Source organism: Pituophis catenifer, unplaced genomic scaffold (assembly GCF_029215685.1).
Source record: "Pituophis catenifer annectens isolate HBS135680 unplaced genomic scaffold, rPitCat1.0.hap2 SCAF_7, whole genome shotgun sequence".
Classification (NCBI taxonomy): Eukaryota; Metazoa; Chordata; class Lepidosauria; order Squamata; family Colubridae; genus Pituophis; species Pituophis catenifer.
In genome coordinates, this window is record NW_027256887.1 from 57,402,785 (window position 1) to 57,419,863 (window position 17,079).

A 17,079-nucleotide genomic window follows, 5' to 3' on the forward strand; every position below is an offset into this window, starting at 1 on the left:
GGATTTATTTATTTAGCATATGGCATACATGGACTAGCAATATAAATTAACATTTCAACCAGCAATCAGTCAAAGGAACGAACGTCTTTGGAGGATATCAATGCTTTAAGGCTCAGACCCAGTTTTCTAAGCAAAACAAAAATCACAAGTTGTAAATACATGTCAATATTCATTTGTAATAAAAAAAAGTTGGGGGGCGAAGGAAAAAAAAACACCCACCCAGGGGCGGAGCGAGAAGGAGGATTGGGGCAGCGAGCGAGCGTAGGGCGGCGCATGAAACTCCGGGCGTCTCTTCGTCTTGTCGGCGAGCCGGGGACGCGATGGCGGCTGCGGCGGAGCGTGTTGACGAATTGGTGCGGGAATACTTGCTGTTCCGTGGCTTCACGGCCACGCTGAAACAACTAGATGCGGAGATCAAGGCAGACAAGGAGAAAGGCTTCCGGGTGAGGATTGCAGGGAGGAAAGGCCTGGGCTGGGTTGAGGAGGCTTAGGTGATGGGGAGGGCATTTAGTCCAGGCAGAACGCCCCTTCCCCGGTCTTCCTTTTCATGCTGACTTGCCGCCGCCAAAAACAGGAACAGAGAAAGCATTGTTGTCCTCCGGAATTCTGAGCGGCTTTGCCGGAACAGTGGTTTCTGGCTGGACGGGCCTGCCTTTCAGCAGGGGCTGGTTTGAAATGATTTAGTTAGAAGGCAACCAGTCCCTTGCAGCTCCTTCTTTAGAACCAGTCTTCCCAGAGAACGGGGAGACGAAGAGCATGTGTAGAGTGCATCCCTTTCAAAACTGAGTAAGTGACTGCGATAGTCCATAGGCATCGTGGATTATCGCTCCGGCATCTAGTTTAGGTTTAGATGTTGACATTTCCCTTATATATAAAACATATTTTTTCTATTATTGAATCTGCCCAATAGATTATCAATCAAAATAAAACAATTAGCACATATCTCATATTAAAAAGTTTTAACAGCTATTAAGTCGATTTAATATTTCATCTGACAGAGATACATAATCGGGAGCCTCAAGGAATCCATGTAATTTCTGAAATAAATGCTTTTAAAGCCAGGGTGCAGTCATGATAGATCTTTTAAAATTATTTTGTTTAAAAGCTCTGTATAGCTATCTACCTTGTGGCCCACAACTCTGGTTGGTTAACAACAATGACTAAAAATACAAACAATGAAACCAATATGAGAAAAAAGAATGAAGTAATAAAATAAAATTAAGAAAAACCACACAATTCCTGGACTCCAACCTTATTGTCCCAGCCAGCTCTTCATCAATATGCAGAACAGTTGTTACCAAATTGTAATTTTTAAAATATGGTAGAAGGGGAAACTTATGAAACAAACTAATCTAGAATGGCAAAAGTAAGTGAAATAAAATATTTTTCTCCTGATCCTACTAACTAATAATTTGGATTGCAGCATCTTGACCCAACATTTAAAGGCTAGATGCAACTCTTGTTCAGAAAGTTACTGTACATATTATAAATGTTTCTATATTCCCTCGTTTTTCTTTATATGTTCTGTTTCAAGTTCCTTTTGAAATGACCTATTCTTTCCTATTTCTGTTGGTTTTAGCAGACAATACCTGTATATTACTCTATTCACAGGCCAGTAACCTGAATTCCCTTTATAGCTGAAATTGATTTGAAACAGAGGATTATAAAGAAGAAAAATTGGCTACAAATTACAGATAGTGCTTGACTTACAATAATAATTAGAACCAAAATTTCCATTGCCAAGCAAGGCAATAGTTAAGTGCATCCAGTTTTACAACCTTTTTTCCTATGGTTGTCAAGCAAATCACGTGGCCATTAAGTGACTCCAGCTTCACCCATTGACATTGCTTATTGGGAGCCAGCTGGGAAAGTCTCAAATGGTGAACATGTGACCCTGGGATTGTGCAAATGTTATAAATACATACTGGTTGCCAAGCACTTGAATTTTGATCATGTGACCGTGATCATGGGATGCTGCTGCAGTTGTAAGACAAACAGCTTGTCGTAAGCCACCATTTTCAGTGTTGTTGTAACTTTAAGTGGCCATTAAACGAATGGTTGTAAGTCAAAGACTACCTGTATACCAAAACAAAGGTTATGGTCTTCTCAATAATAAAATTAAAGATAGGTGGAATTTAGAGGTACTTTTCAGTGTTTGAAGGGAGCAAATAAGGATTGTTCCAGTTAGTAACCAAAGTCATTCCAGAACTGTTCTAAGCTTCCCTACCTGTACTTAATACCTGTACCAGTTATTTGCCATTGATTTTTTCAAAGTTAAAACAATTAGGCAAATGCTATGTGACTCTCAGGTCTATTGCTATAAAGATTTCAGACTGCTAGGAGTTCTTCAAACATTTTAAGAACTGCATCCTGGACCCCAGATATGTTCCCATTGTATCTTGTTACCTCAAATATTTGCTTCATTTGGAATTGGAGAGACATCTTTTCAGTTGCATTGTTTATACTACTGCATGGTTATATTTCATCCTGGAACAAAGAAATTGGAAGTAATCTTTATTGTAGATTCTCAGGACAATTGTCTTGTTTTTTGAGTAGGCTAATATATTGGATACGAATCATCAGAAACTTAAATAGAAAGGAGCTAACCAAAGGATGTTAGTCTCCATTAACCATTTATTTAATGTTGCACATGTGTTTCGTAAAATTTTGTCCTTAGCCAGGCTAACTGTCAGACCCTCGATATTTTTGGAGAGGAAGTAGGGAAATCGGGAAAAATTGCCCACGTGAAATTGGGTAACAGAGACAGCCCCACATGTACTACTATACTTCCCCTTTAATATGGATTATTGTCCTTCCGTGGACTATTAAATCCTGTCAAATGTACTTTAATTATATATATATTTGAATCTTGTTTCTATAAAGGAGGCAAGCATTTGCATGGAAAATCATGGTCAACATACATGATTTTGATTTTTTCCTTCTCTCCTTTATCCTGTGACAGATAATTGTACCCTCTAATTATTGCTGTGATTTTTCTTGATGGCTGAAGTTATTGGTTACATAACTTACTTTGGTGGGTTTCTAATTAGGTGGACAAGATAGTGGACCAGCTTCTGCAGTATGTTCACAACTATGATCTAGCTGCCCTTCGGGAGTACTGGAGTTATCTTGACAGACGCCTTTTCAGTCGACTGGAAGATATGTATCGCCCTACAGTGAACAAGCTGAAAATCAGTTTATACCGCTATTATCTCATTCATGCTGTGCAGGTTTGTATCGACTTAATAAGTCTTCAGAATAAGGATAGTTAAAAATAGTTACAGGTAGTCCTTGATTTACAACAGTTCATTTAATGACTGTTCGAAGTTACAATGGCACTGAAAAAAGTGACATGACCATTTTTCACACTTATGACTGTTGCAGCAGCCCCGTGGCCGTGTGATCAAAATTCAGATGCTTGGCAACGGACTCATATTTATGACAGTTGCAGTGGCCCAAGGTTGTATGATCACCTTTTGTGACCCTCTGACAAGCAAAGTCAATGGGGAAACCAGATTCATTTAGCAACTATGTGATTAACTTAACAACTGCAGGGATTCACTTAACAACTGTGATAAGAAAGGTTGTAAAATGAGGCAAAACTCACATAGTTGTCTCACATAAATTTTGGGCTCAATTGTGATTGCATGTCAAGGACTACCTGCATTCTGTCAAAACACGATTGACACAATTCTCCAGAAAATATCTGCATGGTTTAGTGGGAAATATATTCTTGTTATTCTGTTAGAGAGCTGTAAAATTGGATTTTCAGCTGCTGAAGATTGAACAGCTGCTGCTGTGGGGAAAAAAGTGATATCTGAAGCTCTTTTTTGTACATTTTAGGCAAACAGAAATGATAAGATACAGGAATTCTTTCTCAAGCAAGCCTCTGAACTTCAAAATCAGACTGAATGGAAGGACTGGTTTGTTTTGCCTTTTATCCCAAATCCAGATGCAAACCCTAACTTTGCCATGTATTTTTCCCGTCGGTGGATAGATATTTTCATTGTTTCTCTACATAACTTTCTCAGTGTTTTATTTCAGTGCATGCATATCCTTTTCCATATGGAAGAATATTGTAAGCCTGAATCAACTGCTTTTCTGTGTGTGTTTTCTTTCACTTCTTTTTCATTAGAAAGTAATAATTATTTTATGAGGGCAGTAGGAATCATCTTTGCATTCTAGCACAACTGCTTCTATAACTAATGAATTAATATATTCTCTCATCATTCAAATAATCATTCATCACTCTGCCATGCTAGAACTGTATGCTAGAAACCCAACTGAATGTAATTTTGGCTAAACTTCAGAAATAGCTGTGTGGTTTACTGGGAAAGATATTCTTGTTATAAATTATAGCATTCAGGTGGGATCACATATTGCCCTGGCACAAAAGGACTCACAAAGTCAAGTTTTTAATGTTGGACCTGGGTATGTGTGTGATATTTCATAAGGCAAGAACAGCATCATGGAAGGCAAAGTTATTTCCCAAAAAATTTAAAGTTCTTAGAAAGTACTTGAAAGTACTTTGGTGCATATGCAAAGGGAAGAGACCTGTAAATATCTTAAGTTTCTTTATCCTTAACCTTTGTTACCTGTGCCAGTGATTCTGAACTTCGAGGCAGAATGTCAGCGGAACAATGTTCTGCAAGAAAAAAATGAAATCCTTTGTCAAAAGGTAAGACTGGCACCTATATATTAAGATTTGTGTCCCAGTTCTGGCACTGAAATATATTGTTCAATCTTTCACTATATGTAGTTAGAAAAACCATGCAAGAATAGTTCTTCATAATATGAACTTGAATTAAGAATCAAACAAGTCAGGATTTATAAACCAAATTTCAAGCAATGTATGTTGGACTATCCTGAAATGCTTGAGTGAGTCATATAAAAATGTTTCTTTGTGGCTTGCAAGCATGCTTCTGCATGCTGCCCATTTATGATGTAGTTTGATAAACTAAGATTCCTGCCTAATAAGTTGTGCTAATATAATTGCTGTTTTGAAATTAATGACCAATTAATTTCCATATCTATGGCTTGCATTCATTCAGAGGGAAAGCAATTCAATTTTTTATTTTTTCTCCCATTTTTTTCTAGTTGTTTGCTTTACAAGCAGAATACTCCCATATAAAAAAAGAGGAACTACAGGAGCAGGAGGAGGATTTGATGCTTCAACATAAGCTTCCTTCATATGTAGTTAACATGGACCATCTGGGAGACTCAGAGCTGTGAGTGTATGTGAGAGGCCAGTCAATTAGATTACCCAGAGAAATTTTGGACCTTTTAGAAGTGTTTGCATGATTTACTTAGTCAGCTTTCCTAGAGACATAGATAGATACCAGTACTATGGAAGAGAAAGATAAGGAGACATTTGAAAATTATTGCTTGTCTTGCATCTTCTCCCTCTCTGTGGTGTTCCACGTTCTCGTAGAACTGATGGTTAGGTATCCCTTTTTTACAAAAAAATCTTCATGAGTTGTTAAATACACTTCATGTAAGAAAGCATCCCCCAACTGGGTGCCTTGAAGAATTTTGGGATTATATTGTTATAAATTGTCAGCTAGCTGGCTATGCAAGAGTAGGAAACCTGAAAATTGGAACCCTATAATATTTCTGAACAAGGCAGGTTGGAAAAGTCTAGTTCAGGACTTTGTCTGAAAATGAACATTGTGTGACATAAATGAAAATTCTTTTGGAAAGCGGGATTTCTGTCAGGTATGGAGATTTAGGGTTCACCACCATTAATTTGCCTCCCTACCACTACTCCCTGCATCTCATTTAGTGACTTGATATGCAGCCAGAGAAGCACTGCACATTCTCTACAGGCCCGAGGAGGATTTCTGTCTTCCTTGCTACCTCAGAGCAAGAAGGGCCCTGCAAGAACAACTCAGCCAACAGCAGCCACCTCAGCACAGACAGGAACCACACAGGGAAGCAAAAAAGAGCTGCCAAACCATCAGGTGAGGAGAAATAATTGTGGTTTCTCTCCCTGTGTGATATGTAAGAATCAGAGTACACAATACAGTAATGTTTCTGTATCTGCTATTCTGTTTTGTACCTGAACTATTAATTTAGTTAGCATGGGGCTTTGGAGAATAAAAACATGTCAAATCTTCCCTTTGTTTTCTAGGTGCCCAGAGGGAAAGAGGCAGCAATTGGAAGCAAGGAATCAAAAAGTCATGTCAGTGGTGTGGTTTCCATGGAGCCTACCTTGATACAACAGAATCAGAGACGTTTACAGGATCACGGAAAGGAAAAGAAAGAGTTTGGAACTAAAATAACTTTCCAGGTAGTGCAGCTAGTGTCTTGTGTGGATAGGGCAAGTTTTCCTTTTCCTGAGTATTTCTGAGTAAAGTGAATTATGTGGCTTTCTGCTCATAATCAGCTGATTGGTGTAAGGAAAAACGACCCTTGGTTTCTGAGCAGTTACTTGTTTGTTTGGTTTTTTTTTTTTTTTTTAAATGAGTCACCTATTTGAACTGGGGAAGTGAAACATCAGTGTTATTTCTTCTGCCAGCTGATGTTCTCTTATGAATCACAAAAGGGACAAATATCCCAAACAATTTTCCCTAAAATTGTTTGAGCAGCAGAAGTTTATGTGAGCCTTTTGCCTTATGACTAGTCAGTTGCCTATTTCTCCTGCAATATTACATAGGGGAAGAAGTTGTGCAAGCCTTCTCAGCTTTTGAAACTTGATAGAAAAGAGATAAGCAGCAGTTTCCCCTCTTTAAAATTTTTGATTACGAAAGACCAAAAGATGCAATGTGATATGTGAGTCAGAAAATATAATTGCATTTTATACGAACACTTCTTGTGGATTCTGATAAGCCCTCAGTTACTTATTTTTAGAATGGTAGAAAGTTGCTATCAGTTGCCTCTTCTATTAGAACTGACTGTGGGCTATGATGTCTTTTTTTACAGTTACCTTTCTAATGGCAAATAACATGTTACTAAGACATGGTACATGTACAGAGAGGATATTTTAGCAGCACTGATTTTAGAAACAAAATGTCCTTCAAATTGAACCCTTAGAAATAAACTTAGAATATAGGTTCTCCATTGCCCTTCAATATTTTGTTAATTTGGGCAATTAGAATCTTGACAATATTTTCAGTGTAGATTACAACATTATGATACTTGGTGTTCTCAATCTTTTTCCTAAATGTTTGTAATTCTAAACTTGTCTCATTAGTTTTTAGTTTTTTGTGTTTGTTTGCTTTTTGTTGGATCTCTGAGATCTCTCTTCAGGAAGATTAAGGTTCCTGTTAAGAATTAATTCTTAACTTTTGAATTTGTTGCTGAATGTGTTTGTGTGTGCATGTACATATGAAATGAATTAGCTTTATCAGCCAAAGAAAAGTGCCAAATTTTTTTTTTTGGACTTTTTTATTCTTGCTGTTATAATCCTCAGAGAGTATTACAATATTGGAAGAAGCCTTGGTTTCCTCAACCTAAATTAAATATCCTTGTGTAGAATATTTTTTAATGTGGAACTCAAGAGTCTGGTTTCTTTCATATTGAAAACTGTTCCTTTAATCTTGCCCTCTGTTTTCTGATTTTTAACTGTTTCAACAAAAAAGGTTAATTGGTTCATTTTTGTTTAGTGAGTGATGATTGAAAAAAAGTGTCTGCTTGTGCTTTATATTTTTCCTTTTTTTGTACAGTATGTTATCTTCTGTTTGTGTCAAAATTGTTCAGTGGTTCCATTTTTCAGTGAGGAAATGGCAAATACTAAATATTCCTGCCTAATCCTGCTTAATGCAGGATGTGGCATTAAGGATGTGTCTGAATGTCAAGTTCAATTTGGCAATAATCACCTTCTCTAAACCAAAAAAATACGTTCTGTTTGGCAATTGTTGCATTAAGAATTCATTGTCCAGGGTACTGTTGGTAAGGTTTGTAGATATGCGAAATATTCTATAGTATAAAATCATATTCTGAAAACAAAATAGATGGTAAGGACATATTGAAAAAGGGTAGAAATGTCTATAGACTATTCATGTCTCTGGGAGATGCTGATTTGTCTGTCCGCATTGTTATAGTGTACACTATTGGGAATCTTTTCAGACTACAGTTGTATACAAACATAAATATGAGGATGCAACGTGATCGCAATCTATGTGATTACTGATTAAAATCATTATGCTTCTGTGACATGGAGCTAACATTATGCAGAAGTGATTTTTTTTTGCAAGTTCCCGTTTCTGTTTCCCTAAAGGCTGCATGAGACCATTTGCTGTATTTGCTGTTTAGAAAGTTTACATTTTAGGAATGGCAATATACTTTATAGAAGAGTATTTAATATTTAGCCATTTTTTCCTCCATTTAATATTTACTGCTTTTTATTTTTTAAAAATGGTTTAATAGAATAGAAAAGAAGCAGAAAACATATAAAGTACAAAAAGGAAAGTAAAATAAATAATACCTATTTTTTTTAAACAAATTAAATCTTGACCACAGGCAAACATATTGTCCAATCCTTTTATTGTATCGCTAAGGAAATATTTTGAAAAGTGAGAGTGCACACATTTAATCTAGCCAGTTTTTTGGTCCCTGATATATATGTATCTTTCCTAAGACACTTAATAACTTTTGTTACCATCCATGCATGATGGATCCTAAATAGATTATTTCTAAATTTTTAGAAATGTAAATGTAATATAATAATATATTTACACATTTGAAACTTGAATCCTTAATAAAAATGAATATTTAATCAGAAGATACAGCCAAGTCATGTGATACAATTTACCTTTGATTTTTTTTTACATCTCCACCATAAAATGTGTATAACCAGCCCTATGTAACTTTCACAATAATATTTGTGTTGTTGCTGATAGGATACAAATCTGTAGCCTTAGTTACCTAAAATCTACCTTAGGGCAAGACAGGTTTGAATAGTTTAATTGATTTCCCTAGCTGGCTGTGTCTTTTTAGGGACAGAATGCTGAGAAGAAAGTGGAGATTACTGCCATTGAAACAGAGCCATTCGCTGAGCTTCATGCTGAACAATTGGAAAACCAGACAAAAATATTTGGAACTGGCATGGATGCTGGAGGCATCAGGCATGAGCAGCCCTTCATTGTTCTGAGTCAAGAGGAATATGGAGAACACCACTCATCCATCATGCATTGCCGGTAACAATTAGCTAATGTTTAGAAAACTGAATGTCATATTTGTCAATATCATCTCAGTAGAGTGGAATCCAAATCTTTGTGAACTTACTCAATGCAAAAGCATATCTTCTTTCTGTGTGCAGGGTGGATTGCTCTGGCCGAAGAGTAGCCAGTTTAGATGTGGATGGAGTCATCAAGGTGTGGTCTTTCAATCCTATCATGCAGACGAAAGCATCTTCAATTTCCAAGTCTCCACTGCTTTCTCTGGAATGGGCAACCAAACGGGACAGGCTGGTGAGTAGCTGTGGGGTGGGTGGGTGGGTGAATTACTGGGACAACAATTTTGGCCAGGGATGATTTTTAGTCCAGTGCATGAGGAGGGAACCATATTGAAGTTGTACTAAAGCTATCTTCCTTTTTGCTTGGATGTTCCTAGGCATAAAGTACCTTAAGATACCTAGCTGTGATGACACTTACGGTTTTAGGGCATCGCAGTAGACATGCATAATCTTCATGTCCACTGATGAAGCTACTAGGGTTATGCAAAATTAATAGAAAAATGTTGCAGAATTCAAATTTTATGTGTTGGGTGCTTTCTGGAAAACAAATTCAGAAAGTGAAACTAAAAGATTGTAGCTTGGATATTAGGCCAACAAGCATTCTTCCAATGTCTTCCATCAGTTTAACAGGTATCAGCTCATTATTGCTGAGCAATTTTGTGTTTCTTCTGCATAAGGATTTCTGCATAAGGATCTCTGAACTGGGAATATTCGGTGGCTAAAAACTATTTTGATTATCCAATTGATCGTTTCTTACAGCTTGTTTGTATTCCTTGGCTGATGCTGTGATTTATTTTAAATGTGTGCCATCTCAAATCATTAAATTGATTCTATAATAATAATTCCCAAACATCTGGAGCGCCACTTGAACACCATTGGCATTGACAAAATCCCCATCAATTTCAAAAGGCAGCTTTACATCCTGTGAGACCTTTCACACCATCAAACAACATTTGCTTATTTGGGAAGGACTCAGGTGGATAAAAATGCAAATCCTCTTTAAATATCTTGCTGACTATGTGACCATCCATAATAATAATAATAAATTAAGTTTACATGGCAACCACCATGGGCACCTCACAGCAATCAAACAAATTACAATAACATTGATAAGACATAATAAATAATAAAATAAATAAATAATAAAAACATAATAATAAATAAGAGGCCTTGTGTTAAATATATAGTTAATAAGATTACCATAGGAGCTATTATAGAATTCTTGGAATAAAAATACCTTGCATACAAGAACGGGAAAGTCTGCAATAATTTTTTATTTATTTTATTAAACTTAATATGCTGCCTGTCTTTCCTGGAGGTGACTCTAGATGGCTTACAGCCTTACAATAATATACCAGGAGAATCCGGAAATACTCAGATTCCTTCCTTCCTTCCTTCCTTCCTTCCTTCCTTCCTTCCTTCCTTCCTTCCTTCCTTCCTTCCTTCCTTCCTTCCTTCCTTCCTTCCTCCCATCCCTCCCTCCCTCCCTCCCTCCTCGAATTTCTCCTATTTTCCTTATGTTTGCAAGATTTTAAAAGGCTACCCTTCAGACAATGTCTGGTAATTTCCTTTTTATCAGAAAGTATCTCACAGTTGCAGGTTAGGCTGTGGACAAGATTAGTTAAAGAAGAATTGATTAGAACAAAGACAAGGTTTGATTTATTTATTTACTATGCAAGGATCTGGTCTTGCCCTAGCCTCCAAGTCACAGCATTGCTTTCAATCAGGCCTCTTTAAAAATATATGTAACCCAACTTTAAGAAGGCATACTATATAGCAAGCTGTAGATGGCCAAAACTGAATGATAAAACCACCAACACACACACACACACACACACACACAGAGAGAGAGAGAGAGAGAGAGAGAGAAAGAATCTGTTAATTTTCAGAGGAATACCAATCGTATCCTTCATCTCTGTTTTTCCTCTGTTGCTTCTTTGAAGTTGTTGCTTGGCAGTGGAGTTGGTACTGTTCGTCTCTATGACACTGAAGCCAAGAAGAATCTTTGTGAAATTAGCATTGATGAAGATATGCCCAGGTATAAGCCTGATCTTTAGCCTTTATATTTCATCTCGAGTGATGATGATTTTTGTGACAAGAATAAGGACAGTACTGCTATTTGTGGCATCTATTTGAGATCTGCATTTATTTCTCCATGACATATTGATTGTTGCTTAAGCTGATTGATTATTTGTGAATTGGAATCATGGCTATGGGGTCCTTAGTGCTCTCTTGAACTTGTCTGTTTTCTTGCAGCCAAACTAGGGTAAAGTTTGATGATGTTACCTAGCTGGGTAATGAAACATCTGCAAGAAAACAACCAAGAAAGCAACAAGGACCCCTCATTTCAACTCTGAGCTACAAATATTCTTCTTTATTGAAATCATGAGTGTATTTTTGGCTTTGCTTCTGTCACTTCTGTGCCATTTCAAAAGTCTCGGGGAGGAGTTGTTAATGCTGTATTTGGGGTGTTTTAGATACTGTGACTTCTCTGCATCAGAAAATTCTGTGACATAAGAGCCACATAAGATTTTAATAATTTTACTTACCACTTCTGGTAAGTGGGACAAACCTCCTTCTCCATTTTGGGTTGTAAGAAAAGCACCCAAGTTAAAGAGGAAGGATGAAGTACAATGCTCTTATATCATCAGAATTCTAGGGTGGTGCGATGGTCAGGCACAGGCTAAGCCAAGTTGCAGAGGGAAGGGAAGGGAAGGGAAGGATTTTCCTGGGCTTCCTGTAGATGTGCAGCATGAGCTGAAACACAGCCTTTATTCTGCAGATATTTGGTCATAGTCACCCATAGCTGTTCTTACTCATTTACATTTATTTAAGAGATCTTCGGAGATTGGAGGAGAAGACAATGAAGAAGATAGTATTAGTGAGTATTAGTGAGTATAAATGCATGTTTTTGAGTTACGAAAAAAGACAATGTAGATTGTCAGCTCCAATAGTAATTGATGTCCCTCTTGGTTCTCTGGACTATCTATGTGGAAAGCCACAGTAAATTTTGTGTCTCTTTATTTTAGGATCTTGTCTCTTGCATGTAGTCCAAGTGGTGCTTCCTTTGTCTGTTCAGCTGCAGCATCTGGCCTTGTCAATCAGCTAGATTATGCTACATCAGATTCTGGAGGAAAGGGCATCAATCAAGTTCCTGGAAAATTGCTTTTGTGGGATACCAAAACTATGAAGCAGCAGGTATAGTATGTGTTTTCCCCCCACCCTTGAGCTTGTTTGATAAAAATAAAGTTTTCTTAATCTGTAGCTCAAAAAAAGAAGATACTTAACTAATGTTTTTAACATCCTTCATATGTTTCTCCTTAATATTATGGTTGCTTAAAGCATTTGAATAATTGTCATCACAGCAGCTTTAATGTTGATGTGATCTAATGCTAAGTTGACCAATTTATGTTTGCTTACTGTCACCTTCTAGATTCAATGTTACTCAAGGATGCCTAGTTGGCTCTTGTGGCCAGATATACTTTTGTTCAGTTTGAATGACACAGGGCTTACATCCTTCCTGGAAAAGATCCAGTTGTAGTAAGCACTGAATCATTCTAAGCTGAACCACTTTTAACGGCAAAGAAAACATGTTAAAGAAAAGTATGTCTCCTCCAATGAATCTGCAGGAGGATAGCCTTCCTCTCTAATCTGAAGTTATATTTAGACTTCTCTTGGTGGGATTTTTTTCATTTTATAAATAGCTGGTTTCTGCTTTCAGGAAAAATAGGCTAGAATATGAAAAGCTCCTTGTGTCCATTTAGTATTTACAGAATACAGTGGGAGATGAAAAAACTCAGATGTAAGTTTGGTTGAACAACTGGATGATTTATTTATTTATTTATTTACTTACTTACTTGAATTATTTGCTGCCTATCTCATTTCAACGTGATTCTCAGATGGATATCTCAGAGTAACTGCTCCTTTGGGAAAGAACAAACAATTTATATTCTGTGTTCCCTATTTTTTGTTTGCTGTTTCAGCTCCAATTTTCTCTTGAACCGGAGCCCATTGCTATAAACTGCACAGCCTTCAACCATAATGGGAATCTCCTGGTCACTGGAGCAGCAGATGGCATAATTCGCCTCTTTGGTAAATGGCTTTGTTCCTTTTTTTTCCCCATTTTAAATTCTGTAGGTCCTAGGATTTTCAGTTACTGAGCAGACACTTTGTTGTGGAGCAGGAGTAGGAAAATGGGCCAAAGGCTGGTACACTGACAAAAGTTAACCAGTTATGTTATTCTCATTTAATCCTTTACTTTTTATTAGATTCCCCCATTTTAATACATAGAATGTAGTGCACTTTATGTATATTTTGCCTATAATTCTCAGCTAGAATACAACATTCAGAGAGGTTGTTATTATTCTGTATATGTATAACATTGGGTGAGGGTCTCTATATCAGGTTCCATGTTAGACTTGGCAGTTATTTATTTGTATCCCACCTTTATTATTTTTACAAATGATTCAAGGTGGTAAACATATCCAGCACACCTTCCTCCTCCTATTTTCCTCCTGACAACATCCTGTGAGGTGAATTGGGCTGAGAGAGAGTGATTGGCCCAAGGTTACCCAGCTAGCTTTCATAGCTAAGGTGGGACTTGAATTCACAGCCTCCTGCTTTCTAGACTGGTGCTTTAACCACTAGATCAAATTGGCTCACTCTTTTCTCTCTGCTTTCTTATCTCATACTGGAATAAACAGAACTAATAATTGTTTGTGTTTTGGTAGAGATTGTTAACATTTCAAAATTTGTCTTTTTGTTGTTGCTGCTGCACGTAGCTTCAATTAGGGATGAGTACCATTTCTTTCCCCCCCTCCCCCAAGAATGAAGTTCTAACTCCCATTTTCTCCCAAAACAAAGCCAATGATGAAATCCACAAATACATATTGTGCCCAAAATCAATGGAGGTTACCAAATAGCTGTCTTCCAAGCTTCAGAACTTCTATAGCCATAGAATGGAGATGGAGAGTTAGTGGAATTAGTCATGTTGAACAACATTGTAACTGTTATAAAGATAATTATTTTCCTCCTTTATTGTTTCCTTCCTCTAGAGAAATCATCCTGTTATAATACCAGCCAGCACAAGTCTTTCTTGTCAGAGTATCAACAGGGCTGGCAAGAGAGACACCAAGTTCAAAAACTGACTTAGAAGCCTGTAAAGATAATCCACCTGCACTTTTTTCCTTTCTGTCTTCCAGATATGCAGCAGCATGAGTGTGCTATGAGCTGGAAGGCCCACGATGGAGAGGTTTATTCTGTTGAATTCAGCTATGACGAGAATGCTGTTTACAGCATAGGTGAAGATGGAAAGGTAGGTTTTAAAAAATTGTGGCCAAACTGACATATATGACAGCAACACATTTATTTATATCAGTATTTATATGTCTTTCTTTGGAGATATATTTGGCCCTCAAAATAGCTGGTAACTATATCTAATTAATGTCACCTTATCTGGAAAAGACGATGCAACCCTCTGTATCTTTAGAAGTTTCATCTGAAAGCTGTTAATCCAGTGAATCTATAAATAATTTTGAAAACTAGCAGATGTCCTAATTTGTAGGGACCCCATTGGTTATGTTTCTTCTGGTATCAGTGATTTTTTCTCTCTGTATCTGTAGGTGCTATTGCAAAGTAAAGAATGCATGTGTATTGTATATCTTACTGGGATCTGTTCTACCATTGTAGTTTATTCAATGGAATATCCATAAAAGCGGATGCAAAATTTCTGAATTTAGTCTCCCTAAAGATGCCACTGGGCCCTTTGTGTTGTCTGGCTATAGCGGATACAAACAAGTCCAATTTCCACGTGGAAGGCTCTTTGCATTTGATTCTGAAGGAAACTACATGTTAACCTGTTCTTCCACTGGAGGTGTTATCTACAAGGTACTAGCTATCGGTTAAGATAATTACATGCTGTCTCTAACAAGAACTGATTTTTTTCATTCTAAACCAGGCCTTCAGCTATGATTTATGAATAAGCATCAATCTGATGGACTTGCATAACTTGCGAAAGCATAAATGGTTTAGAAATCACATGTCTAAGCCAAAACCAAGTAGCCACGTTGAAATGTAGTATTATATGTTAATCTGACTACATATAGTGCCTCTGGGTGGAATTTACCAAAGAAGGTCAGAAGGGTTCTTGTAGCCATCTGGATAGATATTGAAAACAGCTAACTACATCAGATAGGTCTTTCCTATGGTCATATATCTTGTTAAAGTTAAAGTGTCTGGGAAACTCATGAGTGGAGACAGAGTAAATGCAGCATATTTTGAGAAATAGAGTGATGAAATTTTGGTCTATTTTATGATCCATGTAGCCTGTGTTGACATTAGTATATATTGTACTTTAATAATCATTCTGGCATTATTTGTCTTAGCTCTGCTCTATGGCTTAAAGTCCAGGGTAATATTCTAATTTTTTTAAAGGACCAGAGTTGTCCTAGAATTTTAGATTCCAGATTGGTAAGTGGTTTCTACCATAAAACCTTGCTAATCTTTGATTTATCTTTTCTCTATTTCAGCTGAATAGCAATGACAAAGCACTAGAGAGCTGTCTTTCCCTTGGAGGACATAGGGCTCCGGTGGTCACTGTGGACTGGTGCACAGCCATGGACTGTGGGACCTGCCTCACTGCATCCATGGATGGGAAGATCAAACTAACTACTCTACTTGCACAGAAGTCTTAAATGAAACTGTGCTCCAAGATGTGAACAATTTTTTTTTACAGAAGAATGAATGATCAGTATTAACTATTATATTCAAACTTTTGTAGGGAGGGAAGGTTTAATCATTTGTCTTAATGTCATCATCTCTTTTTAAATTAGGAGTTAAGTTTAATTGCCAAACTACTGCCACTTAGTACATTCTAACAGTTCATTTCAACAAATATTAAACATTCCCCGATCAAGTTTCTTTCAGTAAGGATCAACCCATTTTTCCCCTTGGTCTTCATTAGCATAGAGCCATAATTCTCTGGGTTAGTCCCAAGATGGAGTACAGATTTGTTGTGGATGTAGCAGGTAGGAGATGGAGTGGGAAGTCTTGTTCAAAACTCTAACAGTATTGACTGCATTTGTACTAGAAGAAAACTTGATTGCCTTTACATTATGTTGCTTTGATTGTTTGAAGAACATTCCGTGCTATGCTCCTAGAAGAAAAAAATATATCATTCATAGTGTTTATTTTCCTTTCGAGTTTTGGACATCTGATATAGACTACAAAAAGCATATGATAGTAAAATGTTATGAAATGGCATTTGTTCATTACTAATCAGTTCATCCTAATTAAGTTCTGTTACGAAAGAAAGCAAGCCGAGCATTTTATAGAACTCTCTGCTTTCTTCTATATTTCTAGAAATTTGCATGTTTGGAGAGGATAAGAATACGCTGTACACAGTGAAACACACACCAGCATATGATACCTTGGAATTGTTTTTATGTCAATCCATAATTTTTTAGATGTACTTGTAATGTGAATAGTACTCTTGGTCATCAGCCTGAGTTCACCAAATGCAGTTACACTCAGAAATACATCTAAGGAGGCACAGCTATGGCCTTCAGCTGTAACAGGTTGAACACAACAGAATTCCAAGCAGAAGGTGAACAATAGTGTCTATAAAAAAATAAATGTGGTTTGGTTAAAAGAAATGGAGAAAAGTTCAGGTCTACAGCCTATAATAATTTAGGGTCATTCTATTTTTGTTAGGGTGGAGATAGATGAAATGGCACCATTGCAACCATAGCATGCTTATGGAAGTGCAATATAGACCGATTAAAAAGTGGGGGAGGGGAGCCCAGAATGATCCTCTTAAGGCTGAATATTGTCATTATTGGTAAGGTCTTTTTCACTGGAGGAAAAGCGTTGAGCAGATAGAATTTCAAATGGCAGCAACCCGCACT

The 17,079-nt window shown here is 37.0% G+C and overlaps 1 protein-coding gene across 1 annotated transcript; it reads left to right on the forward strand.

The window, feature by feature from the left end:
• Positions 1-263: 263 nt before the first annotated feature.
• On the forward strand, positions 264-16,435 carry WDR91 (WD repeat domain 91). The gene is made up of 15 exons (XM_070946668.1): positions 264-443; positions 3,051-3,230; positions 3,844-4,051; positions 4,596-4,678; positions 5,098-5,228; positions 5,783-5,960; positions 6,131-6,289; positions 8,938-9,137; positions 9,260-9,410; positions 11,119-11,213; positions 12,205-12,373; positions 13,159-13,267; positions 14,377-14,489; positions 14,864-15,061; positions 15,703-16,435. The coding sequence occupies exons 1-15, from the start codon at positions 321-323 to the stop codon at positions 15,865-15,867; spliced, it is 2,262 nt and encodes a 753-aa protein (XP_070802769.1). The 5' UTR covers positions 264-320; the 3' UTR covers positions 15,868-16,435.
• Positions 16,436-17,079: the final 644 nt, after the last annotated feature.

Bases quoted from the DNA above. Each gene is read 5' to 3' on its own strand.
- WDR91 (XM_070946668.1), top strand. From the start codon at position 321: ATGGCGGCTGCGGCGGAGCGTGTTGACGAATTGGTGCGGGAATACTTG. The intron at 6,290-8,937 runs GTAGTGCAGCTA...GTGTCTTTTTAG, and splicing joins GAACTAAAATAACTTTCCAG to GGACAGAATGCTGAGAAGAA. The intron at 13,268-14,376 runs GTAAATGGCTTT...TCTGTCTTCCAG, and splicing joins TGGCATAATTCGCCTCTTTG to ATATGCAGCAGCATGAGTGT.